This window comes from Achroia grisella, unplaced genomic scaffold (assembly GCF_030625045.1).
Source record: "Achroia grisella isolate CSIRO2021 unplaced genomic scaffold, CSIRO_AGI_Agris_v1 utg900, whole genome shotgun sequence".
In the NCBI taxonomy this organism is placed as follows: Eukaryota; Metazoa; Arthropoda; class Insecta; order Lepidoptera; family Pyralidae; genus Achroia; species Achroia grisella.
The window spans coordinates 3,003,836-3,023,345 of record NW_026713059.1 but is presented as its reverse complement, the minus strand read 5'-3'; the positions used below and the strand labels follow the sequence as shown (position 1 = coordinate 3,023,345).

General features: G+C 33.8%; 2 protein-coding genes across 2 annotated transcripts in view; both read right to left on the bottom strand.

The window, feature by feature from the left end:
* LOC131853211 (cyclic AMP response element-binding protein A) overlaps positions 1-3,035 on the bottom strand; it is a 133,912-nt gene extending 130,877 nt beyond the window's left edge. The window contains exon 1 of the mRNA XM_059204044.1: positions 2,666-3,035. Within this exon, the coding sequence (XP_059060027.1) occupies positions 2,666-2,722 (57 nt within the window). The 5' untranslated portion in view covers positions 2,723-3,035. The remainder of the gene's footprint in view (positions 1-2,665) is intronic.
* Positions 3,036-10,078: 7,043 nt separating this feature from the next.
* LOC131853209 (TBC domain-containing protein kinase-like protein) overlaps positions 10,079-19,510 on the bottom strand; it is a 49,848-nt gene continuing 40,416 nt past the window's right edge. The window contains exons 4-13 of the mRNA XM_059204043.1: positions 15,325-15,587; positions 14,726-14,969; positions 14,181-14,342; positions 13,367-13,544; positions 13,084-13,290; positions 12,411-12,598; positions 12,091-12,174; positions 11,577-11,701; positions 10,915-11,089; positions 10,079-10,316 (exon numbers count right to left, since the gene is read on the bottom strand). Coding sequence (XP_059060026.1) covers positions 10,200-10,316; positions 10,915-11,089; positions 11,577-11,701; positions 12,091-12,174; positions 12,411-12,598; positions 13,084-13,290; positions 13,367-13,544; positions 14,181-14,342; positions 14,726-14,969; positions 15,325-15,587 — 1,743 coding nt within the window. The 3' untranslated portion in view covers positions 10,079-10,199. The remainder of the gene's footprint in view (positions 10,317-10,914; positions 11,090-11,576; positions 11,702-12,090; positions 12,175-12,410; positions 12,599-13,083; positions 13,291-13,366; positions 13,545-14,180; positions 14,343-14,725; positions 14,970-15,324; positions 15,588-19,510) is intronic.

The window sequence follows — 19,510 nt, the reverse complement described above, 5'->3', positions numbered from 1 at the left end:
CCTAATGGAGGTCTCAATGACCTCTCCCGAATTCTTAGTTCGTGTGTGTGGATAATCGAGACAGGTTGTATAATATTTATCACGGTATCGACTTTCCGGCCGACGAACCGCCACAGCTATGGAATAACATTATCTAATGGCAAAACCCATGGTTGTTGTAACCATAAAACTTTCCTCCCACTGACAATTATTAATTCTATAGGATTTAGCGAGTTATATGAGCAAGTACCTTTAAAATTAGGGAGTAGTGTAGATTTAAATTGGAAGCCCAGTTCAGAATTATTTAAGCATTTTTCTTGCTTCCTTATATATTTTTTTGCCTGTTGATCAAAGAATGTTATATTGAAAATGATCATTGATCAATAACCATGTAGCAACTCAATATATATATATTTGTTCTTATATATACTTGTATTCGACGGCCTCGGTGGTCTAGCGATTTAGCACACCGCCTTACTTCCAATAGTTGCTGGTTTGATTCCTCGCACGGAATTTGTATTTATGAGTACTATTTTTTGTATCGGTGTGTATGGTTGTATGTATAATATGTATGTATTTACAAAAAAGAAACGTGTCTATGTATTCGTATTAGTTGTCTACTATCCAAAACACAAAATCTGCTTAGCTTGGGACTCGAAAGCGCCGCGCCGCGCGCCGTGTGAATTGTCGTGAGATATTATTATTATTATTATCTATTTTTTCTTTATATATTATTCTCCAAATTACTCGATATTATTATTAACTAGGTAATTACGGGTTCAAAAGAAACCTCTACTCAAGAAAATACTCAAGGCGATAGTGTGTACGAATCTGGCTCTAAGCATAAATAAAAAAAGTAGAAGTTCATACAAAATTACCAGAAGAGGAAGGCATAAAAATTATTTTCTTACCGCTATTTTCTCTCTTCTAAATATATCATCATTATTTTTTAAATAATATAATACTTATTACCATCAATAAAACGTAAACGACATGTTTACGTTATACGATTGTCTGTACATATTAAATATTTTCACAAAAACAATTTGTAAACCTTGTTTTTATGTTATCCATTTCAAATAAATAGTCTTAGAATGTTAATTTGTTTGTCTATTTTTTATCTGTGGTTTGTGTACTCTAATAACAGAAACGGTTTAACTAATTTGAATTCAATTTTCACTGATGCTTCCCGTAACATTTAGTGTTTGTTTCATTCCAATCACTTCACAAACAAAAAAGTTATGACCCATTGTTGTTCCGGATACTACGCGTACGATGTCGTGGGAACAGCTACTTACTAATAAAATTTCAATGACATATTTTAGTTCCATTAGTTATCAGTCGGTAATTTATTGCACTATAATCCAAGTATGTAAGCACCATTAATTATTCTGTAGTATTCAAGTTACATGTTGTCACAGGTGATACTTATACAAATTAACGTTTAATGCGACTATTAAGAATCTTAATTGTAGACTCTAATGGCTACTAATCAGGGAGGATAGGTACATTTGCATTTGGTCTGCACAGACGGAGATTTTATCGACATTTGTCTGTAGAGAACAAAATTGTGAATTAAGAAAAATATTGTTTATAATATTTCTTAAATAAATAGTATTTGATTTGATTAATATTTTAGTTATTTCAAATGTCGAAAAATATAATACACTACTATAGATAATTCAAAATATATTTGAGTGCGTTGCATATTTAATATGATTAATGCATTGTGATTAGTATAGTATCAACAAAAAAGAGAATTGTCATCATCAGGGTCTTATTTAAATGCAACTGCTGTGGTAATCTTATAAGGAATGTTATCCCGCAAAAAAATCACAATGTTTATTATTAATTTTGTCAGTAGAGCAGACTAATATATTATAATAATACTTAGATATGATTGAATAAAATATGTCAGTTAGCCATTAAATAATTTGTGAAAAAAATATGCAAGTAGGTACTTATTATTTGTTATTCGGAAATATTTTCAGAGACAATAGCGGATGGTTAAAAACTTCTGTTTAACATAAGTTGTAGATACCTACCTACCTAGGATTCCTACAGATTATTAACGGTTAAAAAAGTTTCAAATAAATCATGCGATAAGAATGTATTAAAAAAATATCAACATAGATTAATTAATTGTTAGAATTCACACAATCGAGTCTGGATGATAACAGTATAATTTCAAAAGCTGCCGAACTCAGATATCTCCAAACCGTATTAAATGTAGTTACTTATCTACGTATTTACCTACTTCAATAAAAAAATGATTAATTACAAACTATTACAGAACCTGCAGTAATAAATTGTAGGTACATTTATAACACTAAAATCATCTCCCAATAATACATTAAGCTAGGCGCCTGAGTACATATCTACGTACACCGAAACTGCGTCTAAAAGTAGGTAGGCACATAACTACATACACACAAGTTATAACTGTTTGTTGATATCGTTGTTATCAACATACCCGGCACGAATCCGCCCTCGCACTTTCACGAATTGTTTAGAGCGTGAAATAAATTCCGCGAAATGAGCTACAAGGAATAAAAGTGCGTGATTTAACATGAAACAACTATTGGGCATCTATACTATGCACATCATAGATATATTTACTAGGTATGATCTAGACCGCGAGCTCTCTCCTCTAGACGATAACAGATATCTAGCAAGGTCGACTCACCGGGTCGATGTCCGCCTCCCACACGTCCTTCAGGTCGCTGTCGAAGTATACCTCCATGTCGGGGCCGGTGTGCCAGCGGCCTCCGGCTAGCGACAAGAAATCCCTGGAGGAAAAACTCGCACGAAACACACCCAACTGTCACTTCAGTCCTTTCCCGATCTATGCGAAACTCTCAATGTAAACTATCACTAACTTACTGTCAGGTGACAACAAACTATCACAGAACACTGTGCATCATCACAAGTTTAGGTTTCACTATCGATGCCCATTTGCTTTTGCAATATAATAATTTTCGTGAAGTTTCACTGCACGCGAGGAATGTCGTGTAACTGTTAGGTCGCGAGCAACACACGCAATACGAGCGGAGTACAGCCGGCGAATGCGGCCGCTAGCCCGCGGTTCCTATGAATCCCCCCACCGCCCCGCTGATACAAGCCTCCCATTCATAACTAGGGGGTAAAACGTGACGTCGCGACGCTAGGGGGCTGCCCACACAATACGCGGCTAATTATGTGGGTAGTTTCATGTCTTCCAATCTCAATGAGTAATCTGTGGGAACTCGCTACTGACACATTTATAATTAAATAATGCAGAAGGTACTCAGTGTATTCAATTAACATCAATACTGTTACAACTGGTAGGATAAGCAGTTCTAATAGTAAATTAACAACTAATAAAAGTACTGTTAAACTTAATAAGAAAACCTCAAAATTATAGGTATAATAACGGGTCACTGTTGCTTAAACACTTGTGTACAATAGATGTTAAAGACAATAAATATTCTTTCTCGGTCGCTCACGTACTCCTTTTGCGTATCAGCACAGATAATATAATAAACATGTGAATACACCAGGAAGCTTCTGCAGATCAGGGCTCCTCCCTTGGCTTCATACTCTAGTAGTTTTGGTTCTACACTCACAATGATCCAAATACGAGGTAAATAATGAAAGTAATCCATGAAAATTCACACTGCATCATCTAGTTCTAAACTAAGTAGAGTCTGTGTTTATACTAGCTTTTAAATTATTAGGGTACTACATATTAGATATAAAAATTGTAATTACCTTTTTTTAGGTTTTGTTGTTTCTACATATATTATATGATTTAACCATATTAATTAATTGAGAATTAAAAACATTACATTTGGTACTGTAACGATCACATACTAGGTATGTTGATTGTTCCATAAAAATTGGATAAGTAAATCTAATATCTAATAGATTGACGTGATATTATAATATAGTAAGTGCGTATTAGTAAGATTTGTTCGTGGAACGGAATACTTAAATAATTACTTCAAAAAACGGCTTAACTCTCATCTAATATTTCGTGTTACAACTGGATATTGTAGGATATTTTCTAAGTATTGTTTATTTAGGTAACATAAATTAGTATACTTTATTAGACGTGGCGTCACTTATGTAGAACTCAAGCTGAGAAGATGTCGAGTTAAAACAATAAAATAATAAGTTGATTAGACAGGGCACGACATGGGACAGTGGCTTGCTTAAGATTTGCTTTAAGGGACGTTAGCAAAAAATAGTAAAAGTAAGAAGGACAAGGGGCGCGGGGAGGCAATGCGTGTCATGGTGGGATTGAGACACGGAGAAATCGGGACAGTTGGTTTTGGAACGGATAGCGGGGTAGTCGATCTGAAATAGGCAGCGGGTGTCGGAACGAGTAGCGGAACTAGCGGACTAGTCGATCTGAATTAAGGGTTAATTTCCGCGTTCCTTGAGAGACGGCAACGAATAACGAATCCGGGACGGTGCGACGGTGGCCGAACGAGAGACGTCGACGTCAAAAGGTTATTGGTGAGATAGAACAGCTACCACATGACAGGTCGTATAAAACTTTAATTATTATTTAAGTTTATTGTGATTTTATTTTAGTCGTAAGGTAGATAATTTGGGTACACTTTGGAGGGCAGCGTGGTGATGTTAATAATTGTATTATAGATATGGTAATATCTATGATACATAAGATTGGGTTCCATTCATGTATATAGGTGACAATGACAAACAAGCTTAATTCATCTTGTTTTTTAAATTTAATTTAAGGCTGCTGTAACTAGAATGGATTCTAAGTACTAAATAAAGTATTAATTATTATAATATGCTCAGTGCAATCAACAAACTAAGGAACCGATATTTAAGGAGGAGCGACTGAAATGATGATGATATTTTATTTATTCTGATATAACACTACACTCCTGTCCATATGATTAATATTTAATTATTAAGTACGGCTTAATAATTGATAAATACTTATGAAATAATTATTCATTTATATTAAGGGAAAACTTCCCTGACCCCTCTAAGAATTTTGTGAGATTACTTAATATGTAGTTTTGAAGGATAATGGGAGCATTCCTCTCTTTACTCGAATGCATATTTGTACACTTCCACAAGGTGGAAGCCACAAATAAAATATATTTTCAAACCGAAACACAGAAATCTATGTAGTTTTTGTTTGTTTTACACTCACAATGAATAATGTTGAGCAGAAAGACAGTCCATGGATGTTTGTATACAAGGTGGAGATTGCAAATAATTAATAAGTAAATAGTATATTTTTCACAAGGTGAAAATATATTAAAATTGAATATTTAAAAGAACACTGCATATGAACATATTGACTAGTATCTAAACTTATTAAGGAATAACATTGACTGTCTCTTTATGGAACGAGTTGTGAATATATCCTTTCAGGAACTATCAATTTGAATTTTTAACTAATTGGGTTTTCAAGAATAATACAACCGAATGTGATACATATTACAAAACAAATTGTAGTTAAACTATAGATTATAAAAATTATTTTTGTTAAACTCATACCTTTTTTATTTTGTAGTTTTATCAGTTATTCAAATGTTATCTACATATATTATACTGATTTAATGGACCAAAGTAATTAATTAATTGACCAGCATGGGGCGGTTAAAAACATTACATTTGGTACTTTGCTATTAATTCTGAATTAATTTCTAATGTTTAACCGTTTTCATAAAATGAAGATTCTATGTTCGACCGTGACGTGTTTTATTGTCTAGTAAGATGTTATGTGATATTATGGTATGTTTTTATTACAATGAAACAATTATATAAATCATTATTTAGTACAGTATTTGTTATAGTCCAGGTTTTGTTTAATTATTGATTGTTTAATTTCACAGTTCACTTTTTGTCGTAATTCGGCAATTTTTTTTTTTTTTTTCCCTTTTTCACTTCCCTTTCCCCTTTTTCCTTTCTTTTCTTTTTTTCCTTCTTCCTCCTTTTCTTTTCCTTTCCTTTTTTTTTTTTTTTTATACTTGTTCCGGCCTTTCCAGTCCAAAGCGCCCCGCACAGCCCTATACAAAAGTGCTGAAGAGCAAAACTTACACGCGCCGAGAAATGAACGTAGCCGCAATGTCACAATTTCAATATAATAGTTTCATTTCAATTCAATGTAATAGACAGTTTTAATTAGAATATTGAATAATTATATATTAAGTCTGTAAAACGCTGACTATGTTCTTGTGGCAACTGTAGTTTTTTTTTAATTGATGATAATGGAATAGTGCACCCGCCTGCGCTAACGGTTTACACTGGCGGGGCACCAGTGGAAGGTGATAAGATGTACGTGAGGTCAGGTCAGTTAGCCCAACGTGACAAATCACCGAGACTTTATCACGATGGGTTCGTTAACGGTTTATGTTGGTAGAACACCAGTGGAGGATGATTGAGTGCAATGATAGCTGGTACATCCATCATACTCGTGAAGCGGTGCTGCTTGTCATACGTCACCATTGCATCTACACTGATGATCCTGGGGATGGATCGGCCCTCGCTTACTACTCCTCCAGTCTGGTCGTATAAGGTTTATTTTTGACGATTATCCGGCAATACATTGTTTATCACTGCCGGTGCGTAGGTTTTGTACTATTTTTGGGTGATCCTGGACGTACTGCCATTCATAAGCACAGCCAACCCGGGTGAGATGGTAATTCTGTTAGGCGCCAAAGCATTACAGAAGCATATGCCCAGTCTTTCCTCTGGGGCATCCATAAAAAGTGCTACTCCCCTTATATACAGTGATGGTTTCCCGGCAATTCCCCTCTTGAGTATTTCAAGTATATTAAGAGTAGGACCCATTGGGCCGGGAACGGTCCGTGATGGAAGGGCACTGATCGCTTCCGATTCTCCGATGTTTGGGGAAGAGTCGAGGGTTGTATTGGCTTTACACACTATGCGAGCAGCTGCCATAAATGCTTTTGACAACATTGCAATAGCATGTGCTGGTAGTCACTCTATTCTCCGACTAAGTACTGTTCCATGTTGATTTTTTGCCATGGGAGAGCAAACATCATTTTTGTTGATCGTCATATAGAATATATTTACAACTATAGTTCCAACTGGGTTAGTCTTCAATAATGAGACTAAGATATTTATCTTCTTTCTTTATCCAATTTTCATACTACGAGGGAACTACGAGTCGGTATTCAGGTATAAGACGACGCGTGCACGCGACGAAGGTGACCTCCGACAGCATCCAACGAATCTTACAGCTGGGTTCCTGACAGTTCTAATATTAAGAAGTTATGTATAACATTAATTTCAATCATAAGCATGTAAACATTGTAACGGAAACATTATTATAACAAAGAGCAAGATTCAAGTTTCTTGCCCGTATCTTCTTGTAGATATTCCGAACGGGTAAAGTCATTTAATTATAAAATTCATTTAAAACACATAACGAATCGAATAACGCTGATCTAAAACCGAAAATTAATTCAATTTCAAACCTTGTTTTATTTCTTATTCTACTACTACTATTCTCTAGTTATTCACGGATTTACATTAGGTGTTATGGTGAAGGCGCTAAAATAATGGTAGAATGCTAACGACCTCGCGACTCCGGTAATGGCATTTGTAGGTACACCGTGTAATTTTTTATTGGATAAGAATTCCACAAACCCCTTGTCACCTCTGTATCAGAGACGGGAGGGGGTCTTTTGAATGAGATTGATTGAAGAGATTTGATGGATGGAGGGACTTTTCCACACCGTATAAAAAAAGACTCTACGTCTTAAATTATTTATAAAAACAACTTTATAATAAGTATATATGTATATTGAATTAAATAATTAGAGTACCGATTAACACATTGATAGAACAATTAGATCCTTTGGATTACATTATAAAAATGAAATTATTTAGGCCTAAGAATTAAAATAAATATAAAATAAAACACAAAAATAAATATAATTTAAAAATGCATGCTTCAGGGTGACATTATCAATTATTTGCAAGTATTAAATATAAAATAAAACACAAAAACAAATATAATTTAAAAATGCATGCTTCAGGGTGACATTATCAATTATTTGCATTATTAACCATATGTATATGATACTAGCTGACCCGTGCAACTACGTCTGCGTCACATTTACTTAAATTTTTTTGGCCCAATTTACATATAATTTTAAATTATAGCCTATGTGTTATTCTGATGTAGAAGCAATATTAATATCACTAAATTAATATAACAAGTACGGTTTCAGTCGCGTTTATTAAAAAAAATATTCTTAACCAAATTCTAAACATTTACTAACTTTACAGGTATAATTACATAAAATCATATTAGTTTATTAAATTAATTAAAATCAAATAATAGCTATATTATATTTATAGAATAAGGATAATTTTCAGATCACGGAAAATAGTTCATACACCTTCCACATTTTTTTTCTATAAAAATCCCTAGATAATATATTTTTAATAAAAACGTAGGCTAAACTATACTATACAAACAGACAGATAATATCAAGGTTTGCATTCCTGGTATTTGGAGAAACCCTATAAATGTCTAAGATTAACAAAAATAATTAACAGGTATTATTTTCCTGTTCTTTTAGCGGGGAAGGCCTAATATCAGAATGTAAACAACTTGTGAATTATGACGTCATGGTAGACACAAAAAATACGGTACGCTAGATTGTTAAACATATAGATATCTATTTAAACCATACCAATTATACGGCGACGAAATATTTTGATAATTAAGTTCAACATTTATTACATTCTTATTTGGTATGCATTTATGTATAGTATATGTATATTTATAGCTATTGATATATATTTGTTTTGTATAACATACAAAGGGACAAACAAGTTTGCACCTCACCTGATGGCAAGTGATTACTGCCGCCCATGACCATACGTAATACCAGGGCCATTGCAAGTGCGTTACTGGACTTTTAAGAAGGAATGAGCTCTTTTCTTCGTTGTGCTTAGTAAATATATATATATATATTGCTTATTGTAAGTGTGACATGCTGTTTATCATATATTGCTCCATTTATAGTATGGGTTCTAGGGAGTCTTTAAGACAGTGCTTTAAGGAATCAAATATCCTCACCGCTGCTTCTCAATACATTTATGAAAATATCATCTATGCCAGGAAGAATATAGACAGTTTCAAAAGAGTTAGTGATTGCACTAATAAAAGCTTACGTAACAATAACAAACTGATTTTACCTAAATGTCGTTTGGCTAAAGTTAGTAATTCGTTTTATGGCAATTGCGTAAGGTTTTACAATAAAATACCAGAGTTTGTTATAAATCTGCCAGAAAAAAGATTTAAATGTCAAATAAAACACTTCCTTTGCAAAAGAGCTTACTATAAAATTTAAGAATTCGCAAACGATAATAATGTTTTTATAGAAAAACTTTAAATCCATAGCACTGACAATATTATCTGATTACACTAATAATGAGTGCGTAGCGATTTCTCTGTTGATTATCGCTCTTACTTGTTATACTGTAATTATTTATATAAAAAAACATCTAATAAAAAGTGCTACACACGTTTCTTGTTCATTCTTCTTGTGATGAATCTGCATTCCGAATGAGTGGTAGAATCAAAATATGACTATTCAAAAGTGCTTGTAATGAGTTTATTTTAATAAAGATTTTTTTTTTTCTATTTATATTTATAGTTGCACCGCCAACTCTTCTACCATTAGAGATGACAAGATGTTAAGTCCGCCTCACATACTTTTACCGCTGTATGATCTGCATTAGAATTATATAAATAAAAATAAAAATACATACAATAAACAAGTTTATATAGATATAAAGTTTATGTTATACAGTCCGCTACATAATGGGAGACGAAAAATATTTTAAATTTCGTACAAGTTTGTATTCCAAATACTATAAAAATGTACTAGCTACAAAAACAGAATTTAAGTGCTAATCATGCACACTGCATTTGATTATATTATTTATATATCATTCCTTCTATCAACAAATATCCCAATTTATCAATTACCTTAATCATAAGCATCCTTATCATACTAATACAAGAAACCTAGACATTTTTTGGTCCTTTGAGCCGGATACTGAACCAACTTATATACAAATAACAATGAATATATAATTATATACAAAAGTAATAACAAGGGCTCGCATAATGCTCGCAATAGTATATCTGTATTTTATTATCACAATTAGAAATTTCGCATTAACTGATCGTATTCTCTCTGTTGCCGTCAATTCCTCTTGGGCGGAGTTGTGAAGAGAGAGGGCACTTGTGCTTGTAATGCTGGTATACCACCATGGAGAATACACACTCTGGCCACATCACACTTCACTAAATACTCGCTGAACTATAACAAAAAAACAATGTGTTAATGTTGCTCGCAGGTAGTGCTAAAGAAATAACTGAAACGTTAATTGTTGATCAAACAAACATAATTCTTCCTTTCTACTATTACAATTATTTATTTCTAAAGAAAATATGGTAACCGCAGGTACTCACTTTATTGTAACTAACTATGTTGCTTTTTGTATAATTGAGTTAGGTGTTACTGCACTGACCCCAAATAATAAGATAAAGGCATGGCAATGATAAAGGTGTTACTTTGCGGAAGTCCATTTTATTACTTGATGAATTTGTATTATTTTGTTTAATTCAGCTATATTAGTATGTCTGAGACCATAAATACTCAGCTTGGAACCCTGACCGTGGTGGCCGTATTGGAAGCGTAAACGATCTTCTTTATTGGCGACTAAATTTCGACCATTATTGAGTCCACACTCAAACTGCGTCACGTGTTTCGCATCTGAACGAGACATCAACAGTCATTGAATAACATACAAAAACATACTTAACTGACTTGTTTCTCATGCTATCATCACTGGTTCCCTTTCAATTCGTTAGCGCAAGCGGTTGCATTTATTAAAAAAAATATACGCAAAACTCACCAGACGAGCACTGTCATCATTTGCATGGCCCGCTACGACGACGACACGAGGCGGCCGAGCGGCTGCCTGCAGCGCGTTCTGCGCTGGAATGCCAAGCGAGCGAAGCGATACATGTCCCAGCTGCACTCCGCTGAATGGTACATTGATACTGCCTTCGATGCAACTTTTCTCGTACCTACAAATAAGAAATAATTAAACATAAAAGAAAGAATAAAACAGACTTCCTATTTTTATCAAAATAAAATATAATATAAACCAAAAGATAAATTTTGTACAATTGTCGACTTTATTTCACCTACTTCAGTGTCAGGTAATTTTGTATTATATTTGTATTATATAATACTGTTTGTCTTACTAATTATCGGCTCTCAGACCACCACTGTTCTCACTTGTCGCTTAATGCCCGCATGACGTCAGCAGTGTGCGCTTGAGACGACATAATGCTTCCTTTTCTTTCCCACATATACCACAGTAACAAAGATATGTTTTAGCATGAAGGGTGGCATATGGTAGGGCAGTCAAATTACGTAGGCATGACACCTTAGTCCTCCTATATGGCAAACTATGGACCTCATATTACAATGTAATGTCTATGATCCTGTTTTATGTAGGAAAAAATAATCATGCTATCTGATAATATTGCTTTTACATTTTATACTCACAGTAAATTAGACCTTATGTCGATAACACAGCTCTTGTTTTGGCATATCAATGAGAAGAAATCGGAGAGACAGATGCGTGGACAAATCTCAGTGAATAGGGTATCCATTGGTATCTCTACTACATCCTGCAATTAATAGTTTATGTTATATACTCGTAAATTGGGATTATATTAAAGTATTTCTATCTTCAGGTCTATACAAAGTTTACAAGATACATATATGTATGTATTCAGGGCTGTTCCCAGATGGGGTAGACAGAGGCAAGGTTGAGCTGTGTATATGTGTTGCAATGTAAGGGGAGTTTGCACAATATATCAGAAATGTAAAGTATGGAATGTATTTATATTCATCTTTAAACATTACATACATAATAAAAAAACAAATATTAAAAAAAAAACCTCAACACACAAATATGTTAACAAAAGGCGGCCTTATCGCGCCAAAGCGAATATGTTACTGACAACCTGGGTATATGTTTCTATAATCATAATTTAAAATCAAAATCGATAATTACCATTGGATCTTTTATTTCAGCTTCATTAGTAAATCTTCTGTAACTAATACTGCGCGGAGAACTCCGACACATGTCTATGGACTCCTAAAAAAGAAATATTAACAAAAACGACATTCTTTATTGAAAGCAATAATAATAACAATATCCCTGAAGAATTCACACGGGCCATCTAGTCCCAAGCTAAGCAGGACTTCTGTTATGTATTTAAGTATTTCTATCATTTGTCTTGTACCACTAACACAAGCTCGACTTACCTTCGAACTAAATGGCGCTGTATATAATAATTAATCACCCTGTGATTAATTATTAGTGCAATTTACCTTGACACATTCACCAATATCAATTTCAGGCAGATCCGAGAACAGTAATATGCACTCATTGAAACCTGATGCCAGCAGTGTATCGCGTAGTTGTCGCAATATACCAACGCCCATAAACAATGGCAGTGACGGACCTTCTACTAATAAAGCGTCCCAGAGGTGAACGATTTTATGTAGTGGGAAAACATCTAGAAGAAATATATAACTGATATTAACAAATAATTTGTGCGACTTTACTCATCAGACAGAAATTTTAGTAATAACAAGTATATTAAGTTCCATAAAGAAACTATAGTATTTTTTATAGAGCTCTAATGAAAATTAACTTTGACGATTATATCCAAGTTCAGATCATGAAAAAGGCAACTTCAAAAGCATTTTTAAACATAACTCAAACTGCTGATCAGATATTGATCAAACTTACATCAGACCACATGAGAAGCTTAATAATAATAGCCTTAATTACTGTTACCTTTTAAGTTTATAATTTTTTCTAATTATACATATCTTATATTATATCTTATATTTGCAGTAACTGTGTTCCTGTTAGTTTATTATTAATTAGTTGATAATTCCTTCTGAATGTTATTAGTTTGTTGTAGTCAAACCACATGAGAAGCTTATCTAAATTTAAATAAAAAAGAATCATCATAATGCTTCAAATGCAACTTACGTGAAAACATAGTCAGAAACCAGGGTATCGCAAATAATTCTGGCACGAAATTTATCTCGTGCAGATGGGTAGCTAACTTGGGCTCGTGGAATGCAGTCATCTGCCAGAACTTGGCCAAATACTCCTTTATCACAGAACTGTTGTCCTTCAAGAAGAACTTGTGCAGAAATTTGGGAACGAACGCCGAGAGGCAGGCAAAAGCGCGAGCTGAAACAAAGTTTTTTTTTTAAATAACTCATGAATATGTTATAATCTATCGGAAATAAACGACTCTATTTCTTACCTTCATTGCAAAAGTTCAAATACAAAAATGGCGCTGTGAGTGAGTCTAGACCTTGCCAGTAGACATACTGTGGATTAGTCAGCAGCCACGCTTTGAGCAATCGCTTGAGTGCTCGGTGACCATCTGAGCCGCTTAGCAGCAAACAGTACTGGTGGCACCGAGGGATGTCCACGTCTATCTAGGAGATTGACAATAAAAAAAAGTAACATTTAAAAGAGTATAATCAGTGGGGATAGGAGATTATTAGTGACAGGGACTAGCGTCCCCATTGCTAGTTATGCACCATGTTAGGTCAACCTCCACGCGGATCTTCTGTCTCTCTGAAACTGTCGTGGTTAATACCAAATGAATTCGCCATTATGGGCTGACTGATCTGACTTCATCCTCATTTTTTCATATCTATTTATCGCCAGCATATGCCGTTAAAGCAGGAGGATGCACAATATCATTATTATCAAATCTTTTTTACATATAATTAATAATACCGTAAGATTGTGATGGGGCTAAAACTGTCTATCTGTCTCTGTTTTGGATGTTAATGGAATATCTCTTTAAATGTGAATATGCATATAAGCTAAAAGCTGAAAAAAATAAAAAAGACCATGTTTTTTTTATACATTCACAATTCCTTATAGGGTTGTTTCTGAAAGTGAACAGATACGATCAGTCAGAGAGAGCAATCATTTTAACACTTCAGTATATAGCTGCTACAAAAGACAACGACTGTGTGAGCTTAATCTCTTTGACTCAACTTGATAAAAAAAACTTAAAATTCTCAATAGACTTTTGTTGGTGCATTTTATTTTCATTTTACCTGTCTGTCAGTAGGCGTTGGTGTCTCTTTGTCTATCCTCTCGTACTGATCCTGTATATCGCCAACGACGCCAAGTAGAGCCGCCCATACGTCGCCGCGCACTAGCGGCGGTATGTCTATCTCCGCCTCCGCTCTTATGTACGGCGATGTGAATGGATATCCCTAAAAATATATTTAAAATTGGGACAATTAAACAGTTGACAGTATTACTTGGACATATAGATTATGATGATGATGATAGTAAATAAATTAATTTCATTTCAAATAATACCAATGATAAATTGGTGTACAATCTCGAGACACTGCTTGTGTGAATTTGAGTAAAAAACTTGTATTCATGACTATAAATGTTTGTATTAATTTGGGTGTTTTCTATGTATATTATGTATTTAAAAAAAAATAGGTATATGCATTAGTAGTCTAGTACCCACAACACAAGCTCTGCTTAGCTTGGAACTACTAGATGGCGCTGTGTGAAATGGTCCTGAGATATCATTATTATAATTCTAGCAAGTTTGTGAAGTACTTTGAAAATTTGAACTTACATGTAACAACCTGTGAAACCACATTAATCTATAAAATTGATACTCTGTATCCCTCTCTCTAATTATCTTGGGCAGTGCGACAGCATCATATTCCTTCTTCCTCTCGTGCATGAGTGGATAGAAATCATGCGGTGATATATGATTGAGGCGTATTTTCAACAAATCCAGACTATATTTTGCAATACGACGATCATACAGAGCTCCAGTCTTCCTACCTACTGTGCAACCGTCTAAGAGAATTGCTCTGTAAATAAAAACATAAATAAACCTAAAACTCATTGTTTACTATTTAGATAAACTTAATGCTTTACCACATAAAGACAATGTTGGAATACACCTTGATAGCTGACTTAAAGGCAACAATCGAAAAAATTTAAACTTAAAACTGTCTATGGACAACAAGTTGCAGATTTATATGTCTATGTAACCTTACAAATCGGCATTGCAAAACAAGCCATGACCATCATTGCATTCAACCATAGTTTGGTTAGGATGGCCAAACAAACAAATATACTTTCATTATAAGGATTTATCACCATAATACTGAATGGAACACTAACTTACTGTATAATTTTTAGCAAACATATATGTAAACTTACATAGGCAGAGACAATATTGGCGGGCTGTTCTTGATTAGGCAATTTTTTTTCAACTCTGCCTGTATATCTCCTCCTGTCAACTGCCACCAATAGTAAAGAAACTGCAGCTTGCATCCCATGAGGCCACGCGCAGGTTTTACGGCTACTAACTCTTTGTTATCAATTTGTGTCAATTCCTCAGCTAGTATAGTGAATGTAGCTCTCTCACTCGGATTTATTTTTAAACATTTCTCCACAATGCTTCTTATATTTTCAGGAACTTCCTAAAAAAAATAATATAATATACATTATATAATACTTATACATATGTTTAAACTAGTTTTTGCCCGTGGCTTCGTTCGCGTAATTTTATCCCCTTAGGGGAGGAATTTATCAAAATCCTTTCTTAGGGGATGCCAACGCCATAATAGATTTATGCATGCAAGGTCTTAGCCCGATCAATTTAAATTTGACAAAGATTCATACAAACTTTCATCCTCTATTTTATCCCCTTGGGGGTAGAATTAATCAAAATCCTTTCTTAGCGGATGCTTACATCTAACTGCATGCCAAATTTCAGCCCGATCCATCCAGTGGTTTGGGCTGTGCTTTGATAGATCACTGTCAGTTACCTTTGAGTTATATATATATATATATATATATATATAAATATCCCCTTGGGCACTTTGTGGCTCAGACGTGCCGTATAGGTAGTTTTTTGTTGATCCTTTTTCACTTGTTGATCCGGAGGCCTTTTGTTGATCTAATGCCAGATGACCATATGTAAATGTTGCTCCGTTTTGAGCCACAACTGTCACGACGAGTAATAATAATAATTAAGTGATTTATACACGATTTTATACAAATCCACCTTTTTGGCATACGAGCACTTCTTGATCCAATTCAAACGGGCCAATCAGGGTGCAGCATTTGCCAAGGGCTTCCTCATTGGCACGTTTAGGCTACTACATTATGACTACAGTAACTTAATAATGTCTAGCTAGTATTTCAAGAATAATAGTCTATCTAATCTAAATATTTATAGAAATCAGTCTGGAGTAACGTGACTCCAGATCAAACCTCAATATTTGTTATTTTTTGGACGGGAATCTTTTCTTTTGTAACAACGTTACTGAGCGAATAAAGAGAAGACGCAACGGCGGATCCAGGGGGGAGCGTCATGGAGGTCATGGGAGTCATGGGGGCGTCATGACTCTCCCCCCCCCCCCCCCTTAGCCCAGAACTTAGGTAGACCACTAATTGAACTAAAAAATAATGAAACAGCAAATTTTTTTGCACGATCGGAGTGTTGGTGCAGTAGTATTAATTATAATTAAACATTGTTACTTAAAACATAACAGTTAAAGTACTATAACACTAAAAGCAAAATAGGTATTTTCAAAATACTTTTTCAAAATAAATTACCCTTTGAGTTTTTGTCCAAACCTCAGATATTTTATTTATTTTAGGTATATCAATCAATACATAGTATAGCATAGTACAGTCTGTCTGTCTGTCTGTTTGTTCCGGCTAATCTCTGAAATAGCTGGACCGATTTTAACGGGACTTTTTTTGGCAAGTAGCTGATGTAATAAGGAGTAACTTACGCTACTGTTATTTTAGAAAAATAAAATAAAATTTCACGCGGACGAAGTCGCTGGGGCCAGCTAGTCTATAGATATACCGAGATTTAATGTTTAAGTTGCTATTATGTTATTGACAAAATTTTACTGTAATGTTTACTACATGCATATGAATATATATAAGGTACATATACCAAAATAACAATTTTTATAATTTTAGTCTGTCTGTCTGTCGGTCTGTTTGTTCCGGCTAATCTCTGAAATGGCTGGACCGATTTTGACGGTACCATTTTTTGGCAGGTAGCTGATTTATAAGGAGTAACTTAGGTTACTTTTATTTTAGAAAAATAAAGTTAAATTCCACGCGGACGAAGTCGCGGGAACACCTTGTTTTTAATAAAAACATCTTTTTTGTGGTACTTGAGAATGTTGAAGCCTGTTGTTTGTAATATTGAAATAACCGTTTTTTACTACTTGCATATGAATATAAATACGGTACATACACCAAAATAACATATTTTACAATTTTTGTCTGTCTGTCTGTTTGTTCCGGCTAATCTCTGAAATGGCTGGACTGATTTTGACGGGACTTTTTTTGGCAGGTAGCTGATGTAATAAGGAGTAACTTAGGCTACTTTTATTTTAGAAAAATAAAGTTAAAAACCACGTGGACGAAGTCGCGGGAACAGCTAGTGTATAATATATTAGAGATACCTACGTGTTTTTTTATTGATGACTAGCTGTACACGGGATTTCGTCAGTGTTGAATTTAACTTTATTTTTCTAAAATATAAGAAGTTAAATTCCACGCGGACGAAGTCGCGTGTACAGCTAGTTGTCGGTAGTCTAGCGATTTAGCTAGCACACTGCTTTGATTCCTGCTTGGTGGTCGAGGGTTCGATTCCTCGCACGCTGCAAACATTTGTATTCATGAGTATGATTGTTTGTAACGGTCTGGGTGTTTTCTATGTATAGATAATATATATGTATTTACGAAAAAAAATCTTTGTATTTATATCAGTACCCATAACATAATCTTCAGCTAGCTTAACTTGGGTCTAGATGAAGCTGTGTGAATTGTCCTGAGATTACTATTATTACTATAATAAATCTTTTCAAATCAGCCGATGTTTATTTTTGCCATAATACGTGCTGTTACCATGTGATAATATTACGTACGTACTTATTAAACTATTAACTTATTATTAAATTATTAACTATTTATACTGTTTTAAATGTGATGCGTTCATTATTTATATTTCCTTTGAATTAAAGACAAGTGTATATATATATATATATATTTATATACACTTGCACACTTAGTTGATCCAGCCACGATCCGTAGATATTGCTGATCCACTGTCTCTCTCTTTCTATCACTATCTTTGTATTCTAATATGCGATGTTGCCGTTCCGGCCGAGACCATGCGTTGTTGCCAAATGTATTCGTCGATAGTAGTAGATACTTATAGTCGATATATATTTTTTCAACAATTTCCTGCAATAGTGAATCCGTATCGGCATTTTTTTTAAATGCACAAAGATTTTTTGGCTCTGAATATATTTAAAAATCATTTACTTGTGTGTTGATGAATTTATATACTAGTACATGAAGTACCTAATACTTGTTTTGATTTGAATAGGTAGCGATATTATGAATTTATTATACGTAATCTAAAGATTTTGACGAAATAAAAGTAATTAGTTATCTGTTAACCTTGACTTCATGCTGGCACCAGTATTATCAGATGATGAACATACTCTTCGAAAACTTACAGCAGAAATATCGTGTTTGGACTCATTAGATAGGTCTCGATGAATAGAGTTTAAAAAACTTAAAATAAATGGTAAATTAGAAATAATGTATAAAAACCCCTTACGTAAAATTCAACCACTTTAAACTTAATAATAATAATAATTAGGAAAAGAGAAAAGCTATACATGCACTGAAAGTAATTGATGCCTTCCACACAATATTTTCAGTATTAAACAACTCTGTTTGTTCAGTAAAAGTGTAAATACACTGGTAACCTTTAATCATATTTTATAGGCAAACATTACATATACAAACACTAAAGTTTTATTTCAGAATAGCCAGTAGTTTTCAAGAAATAAGTCTTTGAAATTGTACGTGTAACTTATATATATACCTACTAGTTTTTTCACCATAACAAACAACACCAATATGACCTAGTTAGTAGTTTACCTGTGTACCAATTAATAATAATAGTAATCTCAGGACAATTCATACAGCTTCATCTAGACCCAAGTTAAGCTAGCTGAAGATTATGTTATGGGTACTGATATAAATACAAAGATTTTTTTCGTAAATACATATATATTATCTATACATAGAAAACACCCAGACCGTTACAAACAATTTAATAATAAGTTAATAGTTTAATAAGTACGTACGTAATATTATCACATGGTAACAGCACGTATTATGGCAAAAATAAACATCGGCTGATTTGAAAAGATTTATTATAGTAATAATAGTAATCTCAGGACAATTCACACAGCTTCATCTAGACCCAAGTTAAGCTAGCTGAAGATTATGTTATGGGTACTGATACAAATACAAAGATTTTTTTTCGTAAATACATATATATTATCTATACATA